The 25,045-nt window shown below is 44.4% G+C and overlaps 1 protein-coding gene across 6 annotated transcripts in view; it reads right to left on the bottom strand.

The window, feature by feature from the left end:
• The window catches only part of MECOM (MDS1 and EVI1 complex locus), a 106,675-nt gene that overhangs the window by 66,901 nt on the left and 14,729 nt on the right, over positions 1-25,045 (bottom strand). For all 6 annotated transcript variants that reach the window (XM_066620942.1, XM_066620940.1, XM_066620938.1 and 3 more), the window contains exons 3-5: positions 5,760-5,862; positions 4,679-4,895; positions 1,097-1,244 (exon numbers count right to left, since the gene is read on the bottom strand). In XM_066620942.1, the coding sequence (XP_066477039.1) occupies positions 1,097-1,244; positions 4,679-4,895; positions 5,760-5,862 (468 nt within the window). The remainder of the gene's footprint in view (positions 1-1,096; positions 1,245-4,678; positions 4,896-5,759; positions 5,863-25,045) is intronic.

Below are 25,045 nucleotides of genomic sequence, written 5' to 3' on the forward strand. Positions count from 1 at the left end.
GGAGGCAAGGGGAAACTCTTTCCCTTACCCCTGAGTAAGCCACCACAGCCCCAGACTTGTGCCACCTCAGGAGGTGGCATAAGGAGAGCCACTCTGCGCTGCTTGGGGAATGGGGTTGGGATCTGGCATAACAGCTGGGTCAAAGCCCTGCCTCTCACTCCCCAGTCGCCCATCCCCAGGACTGCCCTTCGCCTGCCCTCCCTCCACCAAAGAATACCTCTCTTTTTCCTGCCTCTTCCCTGCCCTCTTCAGACCCCTTCGTTGGCCAAGCTCGACCAACACAACCCTCCCTTCCCAAGTCAGCACGTAGGCTGGATACAGCCTCTGCAGGTTGGTGTGCATCCCTTAGCCAGCCTAGCCAACTCCTGAAGAGTTGCAAACGTGCTTTATGGCACGTTTGCAACCTTCCTTGGCTGGCACAAGGGACTTGCGCCGGCCTAAACAAAACTCAGGACTGCACCCTTAGTTACTTTTGATGTTGCAGACTAAACATGACTACCCTACTGGACGTGGTCTAGAACTAGCTACTGCAATCATACTGTGGGGTTTCCTGTTGGAATCTTAAGAGCTCAGTTATGTCATGGCAGAACTAATAGTCCATCTGCCCAAATACCCTCAACAGCTCTCACTTCCACTTCACTCACTGGATCTCAAGCAGAGGTTCTGTCAAAAGGCCGCTATTGCTAAGTATACCAACCACCCCATTCCAAACTTAAGAACAAGCTACTACTAGCAAACTCATGCAATCTATCTATTGCTGAACTGTACCACTTCATACAGCAAGCAGAATACTTCCCAGTTTACCCTCCCCACCCCAAATCTTCCCACAAAATTAGTGTGCAGAGGACTGGTTCTCTATTCTAACCTCCTTCTGAGCATCCAAGTTTATATGTGCTGGGAAGTATTTTTAAAATACAATATTCAAATATTTGAGCCCTTGCCTACAGTCTGAAGTGGTACACAAGATGCATACTGTGAGTTGCTGATTATGCACTTCAGTGTTAAAGGCTATGCCAAGATGCTCTAAATGTGATTATAGATCTCTTGAAACATGATGCACATGAAAAATCCCAGACACCCTACAAATTCACTGTACCTTGGCACAGTTTTCGCATTCGTAGTGCTTTCCACTGTCATGGGACATCTGGTGACGTATCAAATTAGACTTCCAGTTAAAGGCCTTGGGACACTGGTCGCACTTGTACTCCCGCTCTTCTGTGTGGGACAGCATGTGCTTTTCTAAGCTGTACAAACACAAAAAGATGGCGCTGTGAGATCTCAGCTGCACATGATCAGAAATACAGATACCTTTTCCTTTTAGTCCCAATAAATTAGGGGTGGATATATTTCCATTCCAAGAATCACAATAGTAAATGAATGGATAGACTCTCTCACCCTGCAGATTATAATCCTACATATGTAAGTCACTTTAAATATTCTAAGCAGCTAATACATTTATAAAAATAAATGAATAAGTCTTTCTTCATGACTCCTGCTCAAGTTAAAATATGGGAAATGTGCTGGAACAGTCACAAGAACCACAAAGTAAGGGGGGATTCCAAGTGTGCACATAAAAATTTTAAAAAATAAAATATCCTATTTATATTTAAAAGTAATGTTTTCTTTATAATTCTTTTTGAAATTGTAAAGAGACAGTACATTAGAATAAACAAGTATTCTTTATACATTATATAAACATTGTTTTAATTTGGTATATTTTGGATCTGAAGCAGTAGTTTTCAACTTTTTAATCTCACAGCACACTGACAAAGTGGTAAAATTGTCCAGGAACACCATTGGTTTTTAAAGGATATACTTTTTCATTTCAAAATCAAGTAGTAAGATATCAAGCTTACATGGAGTAACACACTCAGTCTGAACAATAGCTGACTGACACAAGTTCAGACTCCCCAATGACCCTACTAATAAATGACACCATCCCCCCCCCCCCAAAAAAAAACTCCTGCGGCACAGCTGTGGAGCATTCGTGTCACACCAATGTGCTGTAGCACAGTAATTGAAAATCGCTGATCTAAAGATTGGAAGTCCCATGGTTTTGTGTGTTGTGTTTGAAGAGTGTACAGGCTTCCAATGAAAGTTTTTTTGTGTTTAAAATAACACACGTGGAGGTGAGTTGGGTTTGCAACTACAGTAAGGCAAAGTCCTAAAACCCCCAGTGTTTGCTTGAAGAAGTTACTGAAACACATTCTGCTCAAAACACATCCACAATGGACGTTATACACTGGATAATCTATACGTATTTTTTTTAATGCACTCTTGGAAACTGTCCCTCCTTTTTGTTGCTGTTATATGGGGTACAGGTCCTTTTTTATTCTGGAATATTCGCAATACCAATTCAACATACCAAAGATTCTTACAATGTTATCGACATCTCCACATAGATAATGGCAGAGCATGTCTGTCTTTTCTGCAATGTGAAGTGGTCCTTAGGAAGAGGTGCCCAAGGACAGGTTGCCTTAGATGGCCACTGACCCAGTGGTGCATTCCCACTGACTTCTTACATGCAGATTCAAGATTCTCTTTCTTTAGATCTGTCACATTTACAGTTTGATGTGAATCATGTTTCTCATCTTATTTAATATTACTGTTGTTTTCTTTCCTAATATTTCATACAAGATTTACTGCTACTTTCTCCATTATTCCATGACAGAGATTTAAAGTAGTTTGGGGGAGGGGTCCTTATTAATTACATATGCCCACAAGCACACATATATGCTGACAATTCTGGCATCCACCTCAACTATTTTTTTTAACACAGAATATATATTTTTTTCTATATCCTTCTGTCCTGAACTGTTTCTGTCATGTACTGGCTTTTTAATAATTTAAATGTTTTTCAGCCAGGCTGTCTTGCTTTTCATTTTTCACCCGTTCTCCCTCAGTATAGCCAGGCAGCCAGCATAGCCAGAGAAATTTATGATTTCTCTTCTGCTGATGTTTTCTGGGTGTTTTTCTTTGTTTTGAGCCTTTAATACCCTTAGATGGCCCTCCCAAAAGATGAGTTTTTGCACGAGAAATGCACAGTTGTTATCCATTGGTTGGCAACCTTCAGTCTCAAAAGACTATGGCATAAGCCTACAGCATCTGGTATTCCTAAGCGGTCTCCCATCCAAGTACTAACCAGGCCTGACCCTGCTTAGCTTCTGAGATCAGACAAGATCAGGCATCTGCAGGGTAACAGTTGCTACACAGTTGTTATCCATCTGTTGCACAAACTCCAGACATCTTCCCCTCAAAGTTGTGGTTTTGTTGCAGAGATACTGCAGTTTCCCAGCACTTGCTGTGCTGGATGTACCTGAGAGCGAACTCTGAACTGGAGATCCATTTCATTTTATGCACTGACTCTTAAAACCAGATGCTTCCCTTATAAGTAGTGATCTGTACTTTCAATAATTCAGTTAATAATTCTAGCTAAAAATAGAGTCATGGGGCCTGAGAGTACATAGTGCAGGTATAGGCTTGGTCAGTGCCTAGATAGATTATTTCCTGAGAGCCCCATGTACTCTCCCTTGAGTTCCATGATTAGAAAAAAGCAGGGTAATTCAACCATGTCTAACTCCCTCTTGACATCACCAACACTAGTGGTTTACTGTATGAGGGGTCATTTGTGGTTGTGCTGAAACCACGTGACAGTTGATCTACCAGAGAACTCCCATTGCACTCACCTAGTTGGCCAAATGACATCTAGGAGTTCACATCTCCTGGTCATATGGAGCAGCCAGGATGCATGGCTGGATAAGAGATATAAAAAGGGAAGATTCCTCTGGCAGCCCAATCCTATCCCCTAGTTATGTCAGTGAAACATGTGATCCGTGACTGTAAGGGAAGTTATGGAGGCACTTTAGGTAAGGTACCATCAGACGATCCAGAGCCACTGGTGCAAGTGGGTACTAATTTTTGAGATTCTAACAGAAAAGGGTGGTGCTCAACATTCCACAGAACTGTGTTCAGAATGCAAGTTGTGAAAAAGTTGTTACCCTCTACTTTGAGCCCATACTTGTACATTAAACGCTTAGCCCAGTGCACCTAAATTCTAAACCTAGAAAAGTGGAATTCTATGTACATAATTTATTTGGCTTCTGCCTGCCAAGGGAACGGAGAAGAGCATTGCTCTGAAACGCCTCTTCCTGACCCCTGGAGATTCAACTTGGCCTGCTCCGTGGTGTTTGGCATTTGTCTAGGGGGCAACTGCAACTGTTCTCTTATAAGAAGCTGCCTTCAACTGTGCCAAAATATTTGTCCACCTGGCCCAGTACCATCTGGTCGACTGGCAGCAGTTCTCCAGTGTCTTTAGGCAGAAGTCTTTCCCAGCCTGGCTATTTAACAGGACTGAATTTGGGATCGTCTGGTACGCCATGCACAGGCTCTGCCACTTGGCTATAAGCCCTCCATTGCTTATACATTTTTAGGCAGCGCTGACATTCTTGGGATGCCCAGTCCTATACCAATGTGGATTTTAGCACTTCGAGAGTGCAGCTGAAGAACAGTCACAGCCCTGAGCAATGAGCATATTTTATATAAGAGTGCTTGATATTGCATTTAGAGCTTTCTTCCTCTTTTAAATGAATACATAATGATGGATCCAGATGATCAAAGGGCTTTTGGAAAAGTGAGATTTTTGTGCTTTTTTTTTTTTTCTTAAAGGCCTGTCTCTTACCTTTGCACATCAGAGAACACTTGATCACACTCTTTGCACTCTTGGATATCATGCATATCATGGAGGTCGTTCTCCTTGTCGAGCTTTGGCTGAAAATCATCCTCCACCATTGAAAATGCTGAGTGAGGTGTGCTGCATGGGAATTTCTGATGGTCCACCAGTTCCGCTTTGGACTCAAACAACTGGTCACAGTCTTCGCACCGATACTGACGTTCCTCTACAAAGCAAATTGACCATTACTCTCAGGGGTCTTCTACCAATACAAGAACAAGTTGCCCTCTGAACTCATTATTAGGGGGCTTCTTGTATAAAAATCTGCCTGTCCTTCCCAGTAGCCCAAGCCATGATATCAGGCAGGAAGGGGGAGTGGCCTGAGATCTCAGATCTGAGGTCCAGCAGTGACACCATCACTACAGATTGGCACCTGCTGAGACGGCAGACACTGCCCAGGTGTTGGCAGTCTCAGGCAGGGGCAGGGCCAAGGGTTGTGGGAGAATTCAAAGGCAGACAGGGACAGTACAGGGACAATGCAGATGGATAGACTGAAAGGCAAGAGAATAAGACATTGAGCAACACGGAGTAGGCTAAGAGAGAGGTGAAAAACTGGGTGGGGCAGTTGAAGCCTTGTTTACCAGGGTCAAGAGGGAGGAGGAAGAGGCAGAAAACAGGATGAGCTGGGCAACAAACAAGGGACATCTGGTGGTGGGGCCCTGACCTTGTAATGTCAATGGCAAGGCATGTCCCAGACAGAGTCCTTGGGAAGAAATTGCACCCCTCTAGCTGGGTGCTTCAAGACTCATGGAGAGACTATTTAATGGAGCAGAAACCATCAGCAAGAAATAATGTCAGGGTGTGTAGGGTGATGGCCACAAGGGAGTAAGCCATGAAGTAACATAAGTGTAACCCTTGTGAATAACAACCCCTGCAGTGCACTTCCTGGGGACTACTGCAACTTCTTTCCAACATTAGCCAGGACAGATGATGTTCCCCAAACCCCTATGAAGTGGATTTGCCTCCCTAGGAAGAGACTGTGGGGGGAGAGGTGGGCAATGGTACCACGCTGCCATAAGAAATTGCTGACCGTGAATATCTGGAGCCATGGTTTCATGGGAATAGTCTTCAGTCTTCATGAACAGAAGGAGCTCCTCTCCGGGTTCAGTGTCTCTCACCACTCTGTAATATATCTGAAACACAGAATTGCAAATAAGTGACAATGAGTACACAATAACCAAGAAGACATTCTCTATCAAAATTATTTATACTGGGGGGGGGGGGTTCCGGGGGAAAGAAGAAGTTTCTATATCCTGTTTCAAGCATAAATATTAGACCAAACCACCCACAACCAAAGCACATGGTCAAGAGCCACAGCTCAGTGGCAGAGCAAATGCATCCCTGTATATGCAGAGCCTCTCAGAATCACTACATGGCACCTCAAATCTCTGATAGAAGTGGATAGAAGTGGTCTCTGCTTGAGACCTTGACGAGCTGCTGCTAATTAAGAGTAAGCAATACCAGGCTAGTTTGACCAGTGGTTTGACTCAACAGAAGAGAGTGTTGTATGTTTACAGCATAGCTATGTGCAACCTCCTGCTTTTAGAAAGCTCCCTTGAAGCCTTGGTGGCCGACCTGGAGAAGCGCAGGCAGCCAGAGGAGGACCGTGGGGAGACTTCCGGGGACGATCAGGCTTCGTCCCAACCTCAGGCGTGCAGCTCCTCGGCTGCCCGGGTGGGAAGTCTCGGGACTGGAGGACGTCATCCTGGAGAGGAGGGAAACAATCCCCTAGGGGGGATCCCTTCTCCAGGGGATGGGCCCGTATCCGAGCGCACTCGGGATACTCCTCGGCGGGAGGGGGGTCGGGGGCTTCTTGTAGTGGGGGATTCGATTATTAGAAACATAGAGAGGGGGGTTTGCGACGGATGTGAGGACCGCATGGTGACTTGCCTGCCTGGTGCGAAGGTTGCGGACATCACTTCTCGTCTAGACAGGCTAGTAGACAGTGCTGGGGGAGAGGTAGCGGCTGTGGTGCATGTCGGCACCAACGACGTGGGCAAGTGTAGCTGGGAGGTCCTGGAGGCCAAATTTAGGCTTTTAGGCAGGAAGCTGAAAGCCAGGACCTCAAAGGTAGCGTTCTCTGAAGTGCTACCTGTTCCACGCGCAGGGCCAGCTAGGCAGGCGGAGATCAGGGGTCTCAATGCGTGGATGAGACGGTGGTGTAGGGAGGAGGGGTTTAGATTCGTTAGGCACTGGGGAACGTTTTGGGACAAGCGGGGCCTGTACAAGAGGGACGGGCTCCATTTGAACCAGAATGGAACCAGACTGCTGGCACATAACATTAAAAAGGTGGCAGAGCAGCTTTTAAACTGATCCCTGGGGGAAGGCCGACAGGAGCCGAGGGGCATCCGGTTCGGGACTCCTCATCCCTATGGGATGAGGATGGGGAGGTTAGAGAACAACAAGACAAAGGCAGGGTAGGAGAAGAAATTGGGAAAGGTAGGGTGATGGGATGTGATAGACGGTTTGGCACAATGAGAGGATGCGGGGACAAAGGAGCGAATAAGCAGCCCATCCTGGGGCATTCCGTGTATAAATGCTTTTATGCGAATGCCCGAAGTCTACGAGCAAAGGTGGGAGAACTGGAATGTCTGGTGACAAGGGAAAATATTGACATAGTGGGCATAACGGAAACCTGGTGGAATGCGGAGAATCAGTGGGATACCGCAATCCCGGGCTATAAACTCTACAGGAGGGACAGGCAGGGGCGTGTTGGAGGTGGGGTGGCCCTTTATGTTAAGGAAGGGATAGAATCCAGCAAAGTAGAGATTGAAGGTGGGTCCGACTCCACCGTAGAATCTCTGTGGGTTAAATTACCAGGCTTGTGCAGCAATGTAATACTGGGGGCGTGCTATCGTCCTCCAGACCAGAAATCTGATGGGGACCTTGAAATGAGGAAACAGATCAGGGAGGTGACAAGGAAGGACAGGGTTGTAATCATGGGGGACTTCAATTATCCTCATATTGACTGGGTCAATTTGTGTTCTGGTCACGATAAGGAAACCGGATTTCTTGACGTGCTGAATGACTGTGGCTTAGATCAGCTAGTCAAGGAGCCCACCAGAGGACAGGTGACTCTGGATTTAATTTTGTGCGGTACGCAGGACCTGGTTAGAGATGTAAACGTTACTGAGCCATTGGGGAACAGTGATCATGCTGCGATCCGTTTTGACGTGCACGTTGGGGGAAGAATACCAGGCAAATCTCTAACAAAAACCCTTGACTTCCGACGGGCGGACTTCCCTCAAATGAGGAGGCTGGTTAGAAGGAGGTTGAAAGGGAGGGTAAAAAGAGTCCAGTCTCTCCAGAGTGCATGGAGGCTGCTTAAAACAACAGTAATAGAGGCCCAGCAGAGGTGTATACCGCAAAGAAAGAAGGGTTCCACTAAATCCAGGAGAGTGCCCGCATGGCTAACCAGCCAAGTTAGAGAGGCTGTGAAGGGCAAGGAAGCTTCCTTCCGTAAATGGAAGTCTTGCCCTAATGAAGAGAATAAAAAGGAACATAAACTGTGGCAAAAGAAATGTAAGAAGGTGATAGGGGAGGCCAAGCGAGACTATGAGGAACGCATGGCCAGCAACATTAAGGGGAATAATAAAAGCTTCTTCAAATATGCTAGAAGCAGGAAACCCGCCAGAGAAGCGGTTGGCCCTCTGGATGGTGAGGGAGGGAAAGGGGAGATAAAAGGAGACTTAGAGATGGCAGAGAAATTAAATGAGTTCTTTGCATCTGTCTTCACGGCAGAAGACCTCGGGCAGATACCGCTGCCCGAACGGCCCCTCCTAACCGAGGAGTTAAGTCAGATAGAGGTTAAAAGAGAAGATGTTTCAGACCTCATTGATAAATTAAAGATCAATAAGTCACCGGGCCCTGATGGCATACACCCAAGGGTTATTAAGGAATTGAAGAATGAAGTTGCAGATCTCTTGACTAAGGTATGCAACTTGTCCCTCAAAACAGCCACGGTACCAGAAGATTGGAGGATAGCAAATGTCACGCCTATTTTTAAAAAGGGAAAGAGGGGGGACCCGGGAAACTATAGGCCGGTCAGCCTAACATCCATACCGGGTAAGATGGTGGAATGCCTCATCAAAGATAGGATCTCAAAACACATAGACGAACAGGCCTTGCTGAGGGAGAGTCAGCATGGCTTCTGTAAGGGTAAGTCTTGCCTCACGAACCTTATAGAATTCTTTGAAAAGGTCAACAGGCATGTGGATGCGGGAGAACCCGTGGACATTATATATCTGGACTTTCAGAAGGCATTTGACACGGTCCCTCACCAAAGGCTACTGAAAAAACTCCACAGTCAGGGAATTAGAGGACAGGTCCTCTCGTGGATTGAGAACTGGTTGGAGGCCAGGAAGCAGAGAGTGGGTGTCAATGGGCAATTTTCACAATGGAGAGAGGTGAAAAGCGGTGTGCCCCAAGGATCTGTCCTGGGACCGGTGCTTTTCAACCTCTTCATAAATGACCTGGAGACAGGGTTGAGCAGTGAAGTGGCTAAGTTTGCAGACGACACCAAACTTTTCCGAGTGGTAAAGACCAGAAGTGATTGTGAGGAGCTCCAGAAGGATCTCTCCAGACTGGCAGAATGGGCAGCAAAATGGCAGATGCGCTTCAATGTCAGTAAGTGTAAAGTCATGCACATTGGGGCAAAAAATCAAAACTTTAGATATAGGCTGATGGGTTCTGAGCTGTCTGTGACAGATCAGGAGAGAGATCTTGGGGTGGTGGTGGGACAGGTCGATGAAAGTGTCGACCCAATGTGCGGCGGCAGTGAAGAAGGCCAATTCTATGCTTGGGATCATTAGGAAGGGTATTGAGAACAAAACGGCTAATATTATAATGCCGTTGTACAAATCGATGGTAAGGCCACACCTGGAGTATTGTGTCCAGTTCTGGTCGCCGCATCTCAAAAAAGACATAGTGGAAATGGAAAAGGTGCAAAAGAGAGCGACTAAGATGATTACGGGGCTGGGGCACCTTCCTTATGAGGAAAGGCTACGGCGTTTGGGCCTCTTCAGCCTAGAAAAGAGACGCTTGAGGGGGGACATGATTGAGACATACAAAATTATGCAGGGGATGGACAGAGTGGATAGGGAGATGCTCTTTACACTCTCACATAATACCAGAACCAGGGGACATCCACTAAAATTGAGTGTTGGGCGGGTTAGGACAGACAAAAGAAAATATTTCTTTACTCAGCGCGTGGTCAGTCTGTGGAACTCCTTGCCACAGGATGTGGTGCTGGCGTCTAGCCTAGACGCCTTTAAAAGGGGATTGGACGAGTTTCTGGAGGAAAAATCCATTATGGGGTACAAGCCATGATGTGTATGCGCAACCTCCTGATTTTAGGAATGGGTTAAGTCAGAATGCCAGATGTAGGGGAGAGCACCAGGACGAGGTCTCTTGTTATCTGGTGTGCTCCCTGGGGCATTTGGTGGGCCGCTGTGAGATACAGGAAGCTGGACTAGATGGGCCTATGGCCTGATCCAGTGGGGCTGTTCTTATGTTCTTATGTTCTTATGTAAATGGGCTACGTCAGAATGCCAGATGCAAGGGAGGGCACCAGGATGCAGGTCTCTTGTTGTCTTGTGTGCTCCATGGGGCATTTGGTGGGCCACTGTGAGATACAGGAAGCTGGACTAGATGGGCCTATGGCCTGATCCAGCGGGGCTCTTCTTATGTTCTATGCCAGGGGTGCCCAAACCCCGGCCTTGGGTGCCCAAACTCCCAATCCGGCCCTCAGGGAGACCCCAGTCTCCAATGAGCCTCCGGCCCTCTGGAGACTTGCTGGAGCCTGTGCTGGCCTGATGCAATTGCTGTCAGCGTGATGGCCAACTGTTCGACCTCTTGCATGAGCTGTGGGACGAGGGCTCCCTCCACTGCTTGCTGTTTCATATCTGTGGTGCAGCAGTGGCACCAAAGGAAAAGCTGGCCTTGCTTTGTGCAAGGTCTTTTATAGGCCTTGAGCTATTGCAAGACCTTCATTCATTCATATAAGTTCCATCTCTAATATATTCATTTATGTAAATTTATTCAAATTTGAAATGTAAATTAATTCTTTTTTTTCCTGGCCCCCGACACAGTGTCAGAGAGTTGATGTGGCGCTCCTGCCAAAAAGTTTGGACACCCCTGTTCTATGCCAAAGCCACATTACAAAGTACAGGATTGTTCCCAATGACTGTCGTTCTTCAGGTCCTATGCAAAGAAAAATGTCTTCCCTCCAAGAAATATGCTGAGAAATGAGCTGTGTGACAAGCATAATGTTGTAAATGATATTTGACAATTCACAAATCTTCCTATAATATGGGCTGTACAGGTAATTCATTGAGAAATCAAATTCCTTCCTGAGCTGCCAATCAGAATATTCAAATATACGTAGCTTTCTCATATTGAAACCTCAGAAACAGAACTAGACTTTACTCCTCATTACACTGCCAGAGGTGAGTGGTAATTTGATGGAGTAAATTGGTGGGAAGCCGAGAGCGAGACACTTGCCTACATTATAAATATTGTGACACACTGTTTTATTTATAAAAACCTGAAACAGCAATCCTGACGAGAGTCAAATTTCTAGATGTCACTGAGCTGTCCAAACAACATGATCCATGTGGTTGTATCCCACAATTCAAAGACTTCCCTGCACTGAACATGGAGAGAAGATATGGTTTACACACACACACACACACACACACACACACACACACACACACACACACACACACACACACACACACTTTAAGCCTTCCTGACACTGCTTATTTCATTACATATTTAAATATATAACCCATCTCGTCCTGAAGGCTTAAGAGTCCAATCCTCTCCCCTCCCCCCCCCGAAAAAGAGCACATTGTATTCACACCAAAACATGAGCACAGTGTTTCCAGCAGGGAGGGGGGCTTCAGATAAGAAATAAATTCTCTTACCCCTTGATAAGTGTCCTCCACCACAGTGGGTCTCTTCAGAGCTCTGTACCTGGCACAGGTCTGAGGAAAGAAAGGGGATGGGGAGGCTGCTGATGGAGGGGATATGATCCAGCACATGCCATCAATGCCACTGGGATCCATCCCGTCCCATAGCCTCACCACCCCTGCTCTTCTCCTTCCCTGCCCAGTTTCGCCCCTTCTCACCCCTGCCACTGCCTTACCTACTCCGATAGCTGCGGTGGGATCCGGCAATAGACAGGGTGTTTCACCACCTCTTGGGGCAGTACTCCTAAAATGGCAGCTCATGGAACACTCTGTGTACTGTTGGTGAGCATTTTGCAACAGCAGAACTCCATTCTGCTGTTACAAAGCACTCCAGCCAACACCTCATAAGAACATAAGAACAGCCCTGCTGGATCAGGCCATAGGCCCATCTAGTCCAGCTTCCTGTATCTCACAGAGGCCCACCAAATGCCCCAGGGAGCACACCAGATAACAAGAGACCTCATCCTGGTGCCCTCCCTTGCATCTGGCATTCTGACATAACCCATTTCTAAAATCAGGAGGTTGCGCATACACATCATGGCTTGTACCCCGTAATGGATTTTTCCTCCAGAAACTTGTCCAATCCCCTTTTAAAGGCGTCTAGGCTAGATGCCAGCACCACATCCTGTGGCAAGGAGTTCCACAGACCGACCACACGCTGAGTAAAGAAATATTTTCTTTTGTCTGTCCTAACCTGCCCAACACTCAATTTTAGTGTTGGATTGGGCCCAATCCACCACTGGATTGGGCTGTCAGGTAACAAATGAAACAAGTAAATGCACTTCCAAATAAAATGGCATAACATTCCTCTATTGAAGAGGTTAACCTTGACTCTCAAAACCAAGTCCAAATTCATGGGCTATCTGTAGAGCAGCCACCATGAATGTCTCCCTACATGTGCTGGCTGCTGGACTTGGCATGCAGCACTCAGAGGATCTCTGAGGTATTCTTAGGGTCCATGAATAGCATGAGGCCTGACAGAAATCTGTGACTCATGGTTGGAAAAATAAATGTATAAAACCAAAGCTGGGAGAGATTTGTGCAGAGTACAGTCATGAAATAAAATGAGACTCCCTGCCCAATCCTAGGCATGTCTTCTCAGAAGTAAGTCCTGTCGAGTTCAATAGGACTTCCTCCCAGGTAACTGTGTATAGGACTGCAGTCTCGGGGTCCAAATCCTATTCAACTTTCCAGCATCAATGCAGACATAATGCAGCCCTGAGGTAAGGGAACAAATGTTCCTTTAGATTGAAGAGACCTCCATGACTGCCCCCCCCCCCAAGAGCAGGTTGCAGTGTGTGTTGGCATGGCTACAATTCAGTGGTATAGCTAGAGGGGGTGCAAAGCACTAAGTTTTGCAGGGAGCCTGACAACAGCGTGCAAACGTACACCTCTGTTTTGCTCCCACTGCCTGGAATGGCTCTGGAGGGGAGGGGCTCCTTGCATGCTGCCATAAAGCTCCCTGCAAAACCTAGTGCTTTGCACCCCCTCTAGCTACTCCATTGGCTACATCAGCACTGGAAAGTTGGAAAGGAGTGGGTTCTTAGTGTCCTTAGTATTGAACTTGAAGCAGAGAGATCTGCATTCAGATCCTTGCTAAACCACAAAACTCACAGGGTAGATTTGGTAAAGTTACCATCTCTCAGCCTAGTCTGCCTCATAAATAAAATGAGTTAACCCAACATATGCAATACTGATCTCCCGTGACCTCCTGCCATCAGACATACAGTGGCAAGGATGGAGGAAAGAGTCTTTCAGTTGAGGCGCCACAGTTTTGAAATGAACTCCTGAGTGAGGCCTGTTTGGCCCCCTGTGGCCAAAAAACTACCTAGACATGACTCTTTTGTTGGGGATTGGGGGGGGGGGAGTAGGCTTATTAATTGTTTTATCTGATTGAATCTTTTCTGAACATAAGAACATAAGAAGAGCCCCGCTGGATCAGGCCATAGGCCCATCTAGTCCAGCTTCCTGTATCTCACAGTGGCCCACCAAATGCCCCAGGAAGCACAGGACAGCAAGAGACCTGCATCCTGGTGCCCTCCCTTGCATCAGACATAGCACATTTCTGGCTTTGCTGTTCAACAGTTTTGATTGTTGATTTTGACTTTTTGTGATGTTTTAGTGCTTTCTTCACACTGCTGCTGCTGGAGCAGGGCTATTTTTGAAGACAGAAAGGCAGGGTATAAATACTTTTTATAAGTAAGCCATGCACTCAGGAGACAACTCTCAGTCTTGCCAAGGGCAGCTCTTTTTCTTTGAAAGTCCATTATGACCCATTTTTTTTTCTACAGTGTGATCTAGAACAAGATGTGTCCAGGACTTTGCTAATCATAAATGCTCAAGTATGATATTTATTTGATTAATGTGTTCCTGTTGGAAGGAAAAGGCATTTCTAAACGCAGTAGCGGTTTGCATTCACGTATTAAATTTGATGGACAGTAACAGCCCAATCCTATCCACACTTTCCTGGGAGTAAGCCCCATTGAATCTAATAGGACTTACTTCTGAGTAGACATGCATAGGATTGGGCTATTCCTCTCTGTTTTTTTAAGCATTTCTGCAACAATTACTAGAACTAGAAGGATAGCATATCTGCAAGAGAAAGAGGGAGAAGAAGCAACAATTTCATTCTTTAATGCTAAAGGGAGTTTTCATAGATAGGAGAGAGGCTGAGGTGTCTGTCAAAGTTGTCAATGGCAAAAATCCACATTGCACAAAACCCTGATGCAACCTGCATGCTGTTCTCACACAACTCCAGTAGGTGGCTCTAAAACCTAATTGTTTATTTTCTCAGAGGAGTCCCTGACCACAACTATGTACAGGGGGGGGGGAACCCCTACAAATACCTTAGTTAACAGTATTGTATTTCTGCTGATTGTTTTTTGTTTTAGTTCTTGCTCATTTTGAACATTTGGTGGAATTTCCCCCCCCCCCCTTTTTCCTAAGAACTAGCAGAAGCTCAACCACCTGAAGATGGGAAGTCGTGTCAAGTGATGTTGGGATAAGAAGGAACGCGCAAGTTGCATGTCCTTTGAAAGGCTGAGGCCATGTTGTAGCAGCTTCTCCAAAGACAACAATTCTCGGGGAAAAAGCATCCATCATCAAACATTCAGGCCGCTGACTACTGTTCATTCTGGGCTTCCTCGCTAGAAGTAGGGAGTGTGTGGGGGGGTGGGGTGGGGGCTCTGAGGTTCTTCCTCCCACTTTTGTCAACTCTTTTCCCATCCGTTCTCCAAAGTAAGCACTATCTTAGCCAAACCATATTTTGGGTTCACACACACACACACACACACACACACACACACACACACACTTTATTTGTGCACATAGTTATACATGTGTGTGTTCCCCCCTCATTCTCTCTCTCTCTCTCTCTCTCTCTCTCTCTCTCTCTCTCTCTCTCTCACACACACACACACACACACACACACACACACAAGATAAATGCTTCCAAACAGCATGTTTCATTCTGGAAATCTATTTCCCCTAAGAACACAATGGCATTCTCTCCCCAATCTGAATTACCTCTTTTGTTGGCAGCTCTCAAAGGTTTAAGTTATTAGCTTCCTTTCCAACAGCATGCTGACATTTGAATGGTGACATATTAGAACTTCACAGCAAGGTCTTGCAAAGAAAAATGCTGCCTTAACACGTACACCGAAAGCTTTTTCCTTTTTTTTTTTTTTTTAAAGTTGTTTTGAAAAGAAAGGAAACACTGGGACAGTGCAGACTTTTTCAGGTCTGGTTCTGTTCGACTCAAACTTGCACAAGTCAAAAAGGAAAGAAGATCAGGCCTTATATAAAATAAGCTCTGAAGCCAGTCCTATCTTTTGAACTTTCCAATGTATTTTGGATTGTCCCAAAATATAACCTGATATCAAAAGTGGACATTCAGAATAACAAGGTAATTCATAATAGTATGTGCACAGTCTTTGGTAGAGCTAGAAGGTCAGCAAGAGAGGTCACTCTGCACAAAGCACAAACTCAGCCCAGCTTGGATTTTGACACTTGATTGCAGCTGCTCAAAAGAGTTGGGGTTATGATCAGTTACCCAACACAAAGTTGGGCTGAATTCAAAAGTAGAAAGTACATGCTGCATTTCATATGGAGAAGTCATGGGTTGGCTACAAACCCTGGCTGTCACAGGGTCAGATGAACTGGTCTGTGGTGTGCGAGGTATCTAGGTATCTAGTGTCTAGGTTGAAGTTGAGGTTAGAGGCTTGATAGATTCAATCAAGTTACATACAAATCTGGTCATATGCTGGGAAAGCACAGTTAAAAGGGCCAGTTTAATAGTGGGCAACCATCCTTCAACCCTTTGTGCTCCTTTAAGGCTCCTGTGTGCATATTGTGAAAGGGTTTTTTTGTTTGTTTGTTTGTTTTTTTAAACAAGCCCTGATCCTGGAATTTTTCACTTCTATTTCACTGAAGTTATTGGGGATCATGATTCTGTTCTGTAGGTACTCATGCAAGGAAAAAGCAAGGAAACTACACTATTCTATCTAGGTTTCAGTGCAAACCTATGTGTATGACTCAGAAATAAGTCCTACTATGCTCAATGATAGCGTGCACAAAATTGTAGCCACAGTTGTGCAGAAAAAGGAAGGTTAGAAATGCCTTTAGGGGTAAGTGTGTGTGTTAATAGGACCAAAGACTGCCCATTCTATCATCTTTTCCTGAGGCTAAGGTAAAGAGGGAACACCAGTATTCCTTTGCAAAAAGGATCCGTGACCTGATTATATCCACTCAGCACAGGAGAGGCCCTTACATAGGCACAGCTTCTTGATAAGAACCCTAACAAGTTCCCAAAACAGGGCCAGAGTTTGTCAAACTACCAGGAAACTGCAAGCCCCTCTCTTCCATTCCCATTTTGCACATTATTTGATGGAGTCAGAGAAAAGTATGCAAACCATCTTCTCCCAAAAGCTCCTTCCCCTCATGGATGTGCGGTGTGGAGGGGTGCACTTCACATGGCGATAGCAGCACCTTTTGAAGGACTCCAGTGGGGTAGCTCTACCTCACTTGCCTCCCCCACACTGCACATCCCTGCTCCCCCTACAACAATTTAGTACTTCACAAAATGCAGCTGCAAGACCCATGAGGTACTTTCTTGTTTTGCTCCAGTTAATAAGCATGTTGTAGTTAATAAGCATGGGAAATCATTTTCATAACATATTTCAGAGAGAGCGAACGCACGCACACATGTATGCAACAGCTACCATAGTGATTCTGGGCTGACTTTTGAAAAGGTGACTGAACATGACTGGCAAACAGAAGCAGAGAATTAAATGAACTCGGGCTCATTCTCAGCTTTAACTTGATATTTATTGGGCCTTATGAAAACAGGAGTCAGCTGTGTTGGAGCAAGGGCCGACCTTGTGCCTGCTCTCCCAAGCAGCACTGCTAATGCACCACCAGCTCTCCCTCTCTCTCCAGACCCCAGCTCTAATAATTTTCTCATGAGCAGATACTGCCAATTGTGACAAATGATGCTGCGAGTTGGTGATGTGGACTTTGATTCACTGGGGGCCAGGTTGGGACAACCAAATTCATTTGATCCAAGGCTGAAACAGATTTAAGTAAGGCCAGCTTTTAAGTCCTGCAAATAAATCTGATGTCAACATTGCATGCAGTGAATATTTGCTTTAAGCAACACTTGCTTTTCCATTTATTAAGATAAATGTATTTAAATCTGACTTTTCTCCAGAAGTCTAATGGCCTTGGAACATTCGAAAGAGAATGGTAAGTTACGGGCTGATCAGCCCAGGACACAACTGAACTGCTGACTTACAGAGTGTTGGGAGAATGAGGGCAAGAGATGTAGGTTGTAAGCAACAGACCTGGTCCTCCTTTAGCCCTGTCTTGGGCTTTAATTCCAGAGGTTAAAAGACGAACATAGTGGTAAAGTCAACAACCAAAGTGCTGAAAAGTATTACCAATTCTCAGCTGAGATTGGGTCATATGAAAGGACTGCATGCTGATGAATCGGTGATGGATCATCCACACTATTGTCAATGCGAAAAGGGAATGAGGCTGTGAACTGGCCCTTAATAGTGGTGCTGTTATTCTGGCTTTTGCTCCCTGCAACCCAGGTTGGATAGACACTACAGTGCTGCTTAAGGAGACATGTGCTGCACTGCCTGGAGCAGACATGGTAACGTCCTGCTCTCCTCACTCAGCATTTGTGACTCATTTGGGCCCTTAGGAGTAGTCAGGCAGGTATATCAGGAAACAGTAAGTTAACTGGTGAGGGAATCTCCTTGTGAAGATACCAGTGGCATAGCTAGATGGGGTGCAAAGTGCTAAGTTTTGCAGAGCACCTCCCCCTCTCCTTCGCCTCTGTTTTGCCCCTCCCACCCAAAATAGCTCTAAAGGGGAGGAGGAGGGGTTGCTAGCACACTGCGGTGAGGCTCCCTGCAAAACTTAGTGCTTTGCACCCCTCTGGCTACGCCACTGGAGGAGACAAACCAGACAGCTTGCTGCTGCTTCTGCTCGCAAGAACTGGACTCCTCTTTTTGGTTTTAGGAACACACTTCACTATTTGCAGTTTTGCAATCATCGTTGCAACTAAACTTAGAATCAAGCTTTAAGTGACTGGAAAAACAAAACAAAACCCAGCAGGTTTTATATGAAGTAGACTGTACCAGTTGGTAAAGAGCATGCGTTTTCAAACCATATGGAAAATACTGATTCTTAGAGTCTTGATTCCTGGATAAGGGAAGAGCGATATTCATACTTGAGTTGGAATGAGCCAGCTCTTTCACACATTTGACGTAATCTGCATGGACATAAAAGGAATAGCCTTTCCCATTGCACCTCCAAAGACTCTGGCATTCAGAAATGCACTGACAGAATTCAAAGCTGTGTTTAGCAGCCCTGATTACTTACTAACATGCAAAACAAACCCAGAACTCTCTGTTCAAAACATTTGCTGCATCAGATTATATGCTAATGGATTTAAAGACACGTCTACTGAAATTAATATATTATATTTTATATATTTATTTTTATTTTTATATATAATATTAAATCTATACAATATATAAAATATAATTTTTGGCCAAATAATGGCCATTTTAATCTGGTTGTAATAGGCGCTCATAATGCTACAAGTTTTTCCATCTTCTTCTAACATAAAAGTGCACAGAATTGCTCTCTGGTGAAAAAGAAGGAACTTCTTCTACTTTTAGTGAAAGAAAGAAAGAAAGAAAGAAAGAAAGAAAGAAAGAAAGAAAGAAAGAAAAGACAAGCAGTGGAAGACCAGCAACAATAGCAGTGATAAGGGTCAGAAAACTCTGGAAATAAAAGTTTCTAAATTACTTCCAACAGGTATCCATTTTGTTTCCAAGCACTTAGAGATATTCCCAAGAGTATTGATTCCATAGTGCTTTTCCTTTAAAATGTTATTTCTCAAGATGTAATGTGATTTGCTGCTTAATATATCCCTGAACCATCAGTGGTATGGTGGTCCTTAATAACAGCGATTATTACTTTTGTAAGATGACCACTGAAATTTCAGAGAGACCTACAGGGTGGTGGGAATGGATATTTCCATGTCGGAAAGAAGGTCTTACTTCATTCAGATCAGTACAGGAAAACCTATATTATCTTATTACAAAGCCAGCAGGGATTAATTTCTAAAAAGAGAACCACTGGAGCTGAAAGCTGCTGGGAAGATACACTCTGCATTGAGCGTTCAATTCCCTAATCCCAGATGATATGAAGCCTGGCTGTTCCAGTGGCATAGCTAGAGGGGGTGCAAAGCACTAAATCTTGCAGGGACCCTCACTGCGGTGTGCAAGTGGCCCCTCTCCCTTCCCTTCAGAGCCATTCCAGGCAGTGGGAGCTAAATGGAGACCTTCACCTCTGTTTTGCTTCCACCACCCAGAATTGCTCTGAAGGGGAGGCTCCCTGCAAGACTTAGTGCTTTGCAACCCCTCCCCCCAGTGATTGGGCAGACTACTAGGGGTGTAAGTAAAATTATTAATTATTATTATTATTATTAATTTCTTCCTGCTGGCTGTTCAATTCCCCCTCCCCAGTTGGAGGCATCATGTGCTCCATTCACCTGGCTGCATTAGTGGGCTCAATGGGTTTCTCAACATGTGTTGATGGGCTGGATGTGACCCCATCATCTGAGGACTCTTGCTGTATATGTACAAAGGCACTATCTCCTATGCATACGGCAGGGGTTGAAATTTTTTTTCTTTAAAGGAACTGAATGTTTGATGGTGATGTCATTACATCACTGCTGAACTTCCAAGTTGCAGAGCATCCGGAAGTATTCCACATAGAACCTGGCCCGGGAGGCAAAACCTTCTGCTGCACCTGCCACCTGCTGGACAGTGACACAGTAACTCCAGCAACTCAGGCTGACAGCTCCGCCAATTCCCATCAAGTTCCACATAGCCTACTACCAAGTAAGCACACCTAAGTCTATGTTGGTCATTATTTCTCATGCTCCAAAGCGAAGCCATCATGGCATGTGGCAATTATGAGCACTTGTTTGTATTGCGTTATCACACGTATATATCACCTTTCTTTCCTGGTCACACTCAAGCATACATGGGGTTCCCAGGCTGTCATGCATTCAGGCACTGATCAGAACCGACCTTCAGCAAGGTGGTTGCATTGGGTGTGTTCAGCCATGCCCTGGAATTTTTAGAGGATGCACTGGAATTTTTTAGAGGATTTCCAACATGTGAAGTCCCTTGAATTATGTATTATTTCCATTTCCAACAGCCACAGTCAATATTATTTCCATTTTGTAACTAGAGAAGAAGGACCCAGGCATTAGGCCAAATTCTTTTATTAAAAGGAACTGTCAGTTTTCTGGTTACACAGAACTCTTCGTGGCCATATGGATAGCCATTGCTCTACCTTTAAGCCGAGCAGCCAGATTTTAAGAGGTGATGTTCCTAATTTCTGCTTTTTATTTAAGTCCCCTGCCACTTTCATTTCCTTCACTTTCATTGCCCTTAACGCTACCACTGTTATTTCTGTTGGCAGCCACCAGATTTTTACAAAGATTTTAGAATTATGTATACTCTATGGTTTTAAAAAGAAAAGAAAAAGAACTAAGGTCATCCATATTGTGGGTGCAATTCCCACCTGCAAAGCCCAAATTTTGAAAAAGGGAATAATTCTCTAAACTGCATACAGAATGGAAATTAACAAAATAGGCTTACATACTTATTTTTCTTGCTTAATAGATAGGAAATGGGGCAAAGAACTGCATAAGACACCAAAAGGCTATTCAAGGGCCTCCAGCCTTTTAAATCATCAGGAGTCTTTCATGCACACACAGATGCACCTTTTGCTGAAGACACACTTTCACAAACTATCAATCTCCACAGTCCTAAGGGTTAGAAATGTGTCTTAATTAAAGAGAGAAAAGCTGAGATTCCTTAGGCACCAAATTCTTAGGCATCATGATCCAGAATACATGTGACTTTCACTGTACAGTACTGTATCACTATTTGTTACTCAATGTCAATCGTGTTAGTGTTACAGGGTCAAGAAAGGGAAAGCTACCAAACTGAAAATACATTAACTTAAGTACATTAAGCCCTATACTGCTCTGGGCCAGGGTATCTTAGAGATTGCCTACATCTGTACAATCCGGCACGTCCTCTTAGGTCATCAGAGAAGGCCTTTTTACAGGTACCGCCACCTAGGGAGGTACGTGGGGCGGCGGCTTGAAATAGGGCCTTCTCAGTAGTGGCACCAGCGTTATGGAGCTCCCTTCCCCTTGACTTGAGAATGGCTCCCTCGCTTGAGACTTTTCGGTGAGGCCTGAAGACCCTTCTGTTTAAACAAGCCTTCTGAGTTCTCGGCATTTTTAACATCTTTTCAACATCTTTTAATTTTTTACAGGCCTGATTCTTTTATGACTTGCTGCTCTATGCTCTTTTTACCTTTTTACTACTTTTTATCTGACTACCGTTTTTATGATATGTGTTACTATGCTTTTATCTGTTTTTAAATTATATTTTTAATCTGTTTTAGCCTGTTGTAAGCCACCTTGAGTCCCTTCAGGGAGAAAGGCGGGGTAAAAATAAAGTTGTTGTTGTTATTATTATTATTGTTATTGTTATTAACTTTCCTATAAGAGAATGGACATCGCTTTGCAGTTTATTTTCTCTGGTTAGGCAGTGGAAGTTCTATTTATGCTTAATGGACTACGTTTGGCATACGTAAAGAGCGATACAGGTGGGAATTATGAAAGACCTTCAACCTATCCAGGAAGTTGTAATAACTGAAAAAAGCACTTCCTGCACAATCTGTAAAGAGAGAGAAGGATTACTCAGTCTCCATCCACACCCAACACTGCCCTGCTGTGGAAGGCCTGCTGACTCTGAAGTCTGCTATTAATGTGTTTTTGTTTAAAGCAAATCATACGCCATGCCATCAGAGCCCTTTTGTTTACGGTTAAAACGCGCTATGGGCTCTGCTGCCGCTCAGGAACAGTTTAACAGAGTGATCTTAGATCTGGATAAGTGAGAATTCATACATGCTTCAACACTTGACACAAACACTTGACACAAATGTAAGTAAGTGTAAAGTTATGAACATTGGGGCAAAAAAATTCAAAACTTCACATATAGGCTGATGGGTTCTGAGCTGTCTGTGACAGATCAGGAGAGAGATCTTGGGGTGGTGGTGGACAGGTCGATGAAAGTGTCGACCCAATGTGCGGCGGCAGTGAAGAAGGCCAATTCTATGCTTGGGATCATTAGAAAAGGTATTGAGAACAAAACTGCTAATATTATAATGCCGTTGTACAAATAGATGGTAAGGCCACACCTGGAGTATTGTGTTCAGTTCTGGTTGCCACATCTCAAAAAGGACATAGTGGAAATGGAAAAGGTGCAAAAGAGGGCAACTAAGATGATTGCTGTGCTGGGGCGCCTTCCTTATGAGGAAAGGCTATGGCGTTTGGGCCTCTTCAGCCTAGAAAAGAGATGCCTGAGGTGGGATATGATTGAAACACACAAAATTATGCATGAGAAGGATAAAGTGAATAGAGAGATGCTCTTTACACTCTCACATAACACCAGAACCAGGGGACATCCACTAAAATTGAGTGTTGGGAAAGTTAGGACAGACAAAAGAAAATAATTCTTTACTCAGCGTGTGGTTGGTCTGTGGAACTGCTTGCCACAGGATGTGATGACGGCATCTGGCCTGAATGCCTTTAAAAGGGGATTGGACAAGTTTATGGAGGAAAAATCCATTACGGGTTACAAGCCATTATGTGTATGTGCACCCTCCTGATTGTAGAAATGGGCTATGTCAGAATGCCAATGCAAGGGAGGGCACCAGGATGCAGGTCTCTTGTTAACAGGTGTGCTCCCTGGGGCATTTGGTGGGCCGCTGTGAGATACAGGAAGCTGGACTAGATGGGCCTACGGCCTGATCCAGTGGGGCTGTTCTTATGTTCTTAAACACATCTGCCATGCTCAGTACTATATAAAATTAGTAGTCTTGCAGATATTGGCAAGATGTTGTATTCCACTTTGTTCAGTGGCTTTCATTATTATAGCCTCCAACTCTGCACTAGACATGAAATTCAGGTGTTAAAAATAGATATGTTTTAAAGCAGAGGTTAACCTGAGTCAGGGTTCACCAAGTCTCAGGGTTCACCAACCTATTTTCAGCCCCAAGCATGTATAGAATTACTTAGAATTACTTAACTCATCATGGAGGAAGCACAACTAGCCCTCATACATCTGGGACTGGGCCTCCAGGTGAGAGCATGTGACCTCCAAGAAGACTTAAAAACCAGGCATGTCTTTATATATTAAATACTGGGCCAGGTTTCAACTGGGTTCAGTCCCAGGGCCTGTTTTCAAGCCCAGAATTCAGCCCTAGAGCACATTATATAATAATTAGTTTCTCCGAACATATTAAAATTGCTAAACATTCCTGATTCCGGTAGTTTCTACAAGTGGTTCATCCAGAAGTGGGTGGCTTATATCCACATCTCCACATCTCCAAAAGATAAAATCAAAACAAAGCATGTGTGTTCAGAAAGCAGAGTGATGTTGCCATTATATAATGTGAAGGAGGGAAGTTTTGAAACTGTTTATTGCTTGATAACAGGAGACCTATTCTTTTAACTTTGGCACTGGGAGAACAGGGAGAACATATCTTCCACTTACCCTGCAAAAAGTGCAAAGCTATTAGGATCATATATTAGTGTGTGTACAGTCACTTACAGACATACCATATACTTGCTTTTGGTTTTTTTAAAGACATAGCTTTTCATTTGAGTAAACAACACATTTTTATTCTTATAATTAGTTTCATTTTCAGAGCAAGCTTTTTATTCCCCTTTTTTTATCACTTGGAGCAAAACAATCTTTTAGGGCTAATCTGTGCAAAATGGCCTGAGGCAAAATGGATCTTACTGGGCTTCTAGTATGGTTGACCAGTTTTCTTAACATCTTGATTTCTTTACCAGCTGTGATCACAGCTGATTTCTGTTACAAGCAATCCAGCCTGTTATGCTATAAAATTGGTAGCAAAGCCATACCAGAGTCTAGCCTTACTGGAACCCTGCACTCTTGTACTAAAAATCATTGTGCTAATCCCACCATAGCTTCTCTCTCTTTCTCTCCTAAAATTACAGTTCAGCATACAGTAATCTGACTCAAAGCTTTTTGCCTACTGTGCTTAAAAGACATCTCCCCAACACAGTGTATCAGAAATCCATTTATATCTGGGTGGCTCAGAGGTACGTACAGTATTGCCAAAATTGGTTTGCGACCTTTTGCCAGCTCTTAGACTTCAACATTGCAATGCCAAATGTATTTACTAGGAAACAAGTGTCACTGAGCATGGGAGTTTACTTTGAATAGACATGTTTAAGACTGCATTCTGCAAACTTTAAATTTGTTTCCTGTATATTTGATTGCCCCCTAAGAACTCTGGGAATCTAAACTGAACTACAATGTTTGAAGTTTCTCATGCGGAAGCCACAACAACATTAAAAACTAATTTTCAATGTTGGCTCACTGTTAAGAGTATGTTCACATGTAGGATATAGAATTCCTGCATTTGTAACACAAATGTAAAACCGACACTGGCTAGAAGGCACCCTCAGATTTTAACAAGGTAGTCTTCTGCTTTCTACTACAACAACAAAATTCACACATGCACACAAGCAAAAAAGGTGCTGGAAATTCACATGAAAATTCTCACCACTGGATTCTCACTGGATCACCAGCACTGTGCATACTCCGTTGAATGGGATATGAGGCTGGAGAGAGGATAGCCAGGCGAATGCCCCACCTCCTTGCCCATTCAAATACAGAATTAATCTGAGCTGAGGGGGGTT

The sequence above is a fragment of the Tiliqua scincoides genome, chromosome 3 (genome assembly GCF_035046505.1).
Source record: "Tiliqua scincoides isolate rTilSci1 chromosome 3, rTilSci1.hap2, whole genome shotgun sequence".
Taxonomy (NCBI): Eukaryota; Metazoa; Chordata; class Lepidosauria; order Squamata; family Scincidae; genus Tiliqua; species Tiliqua scincoides.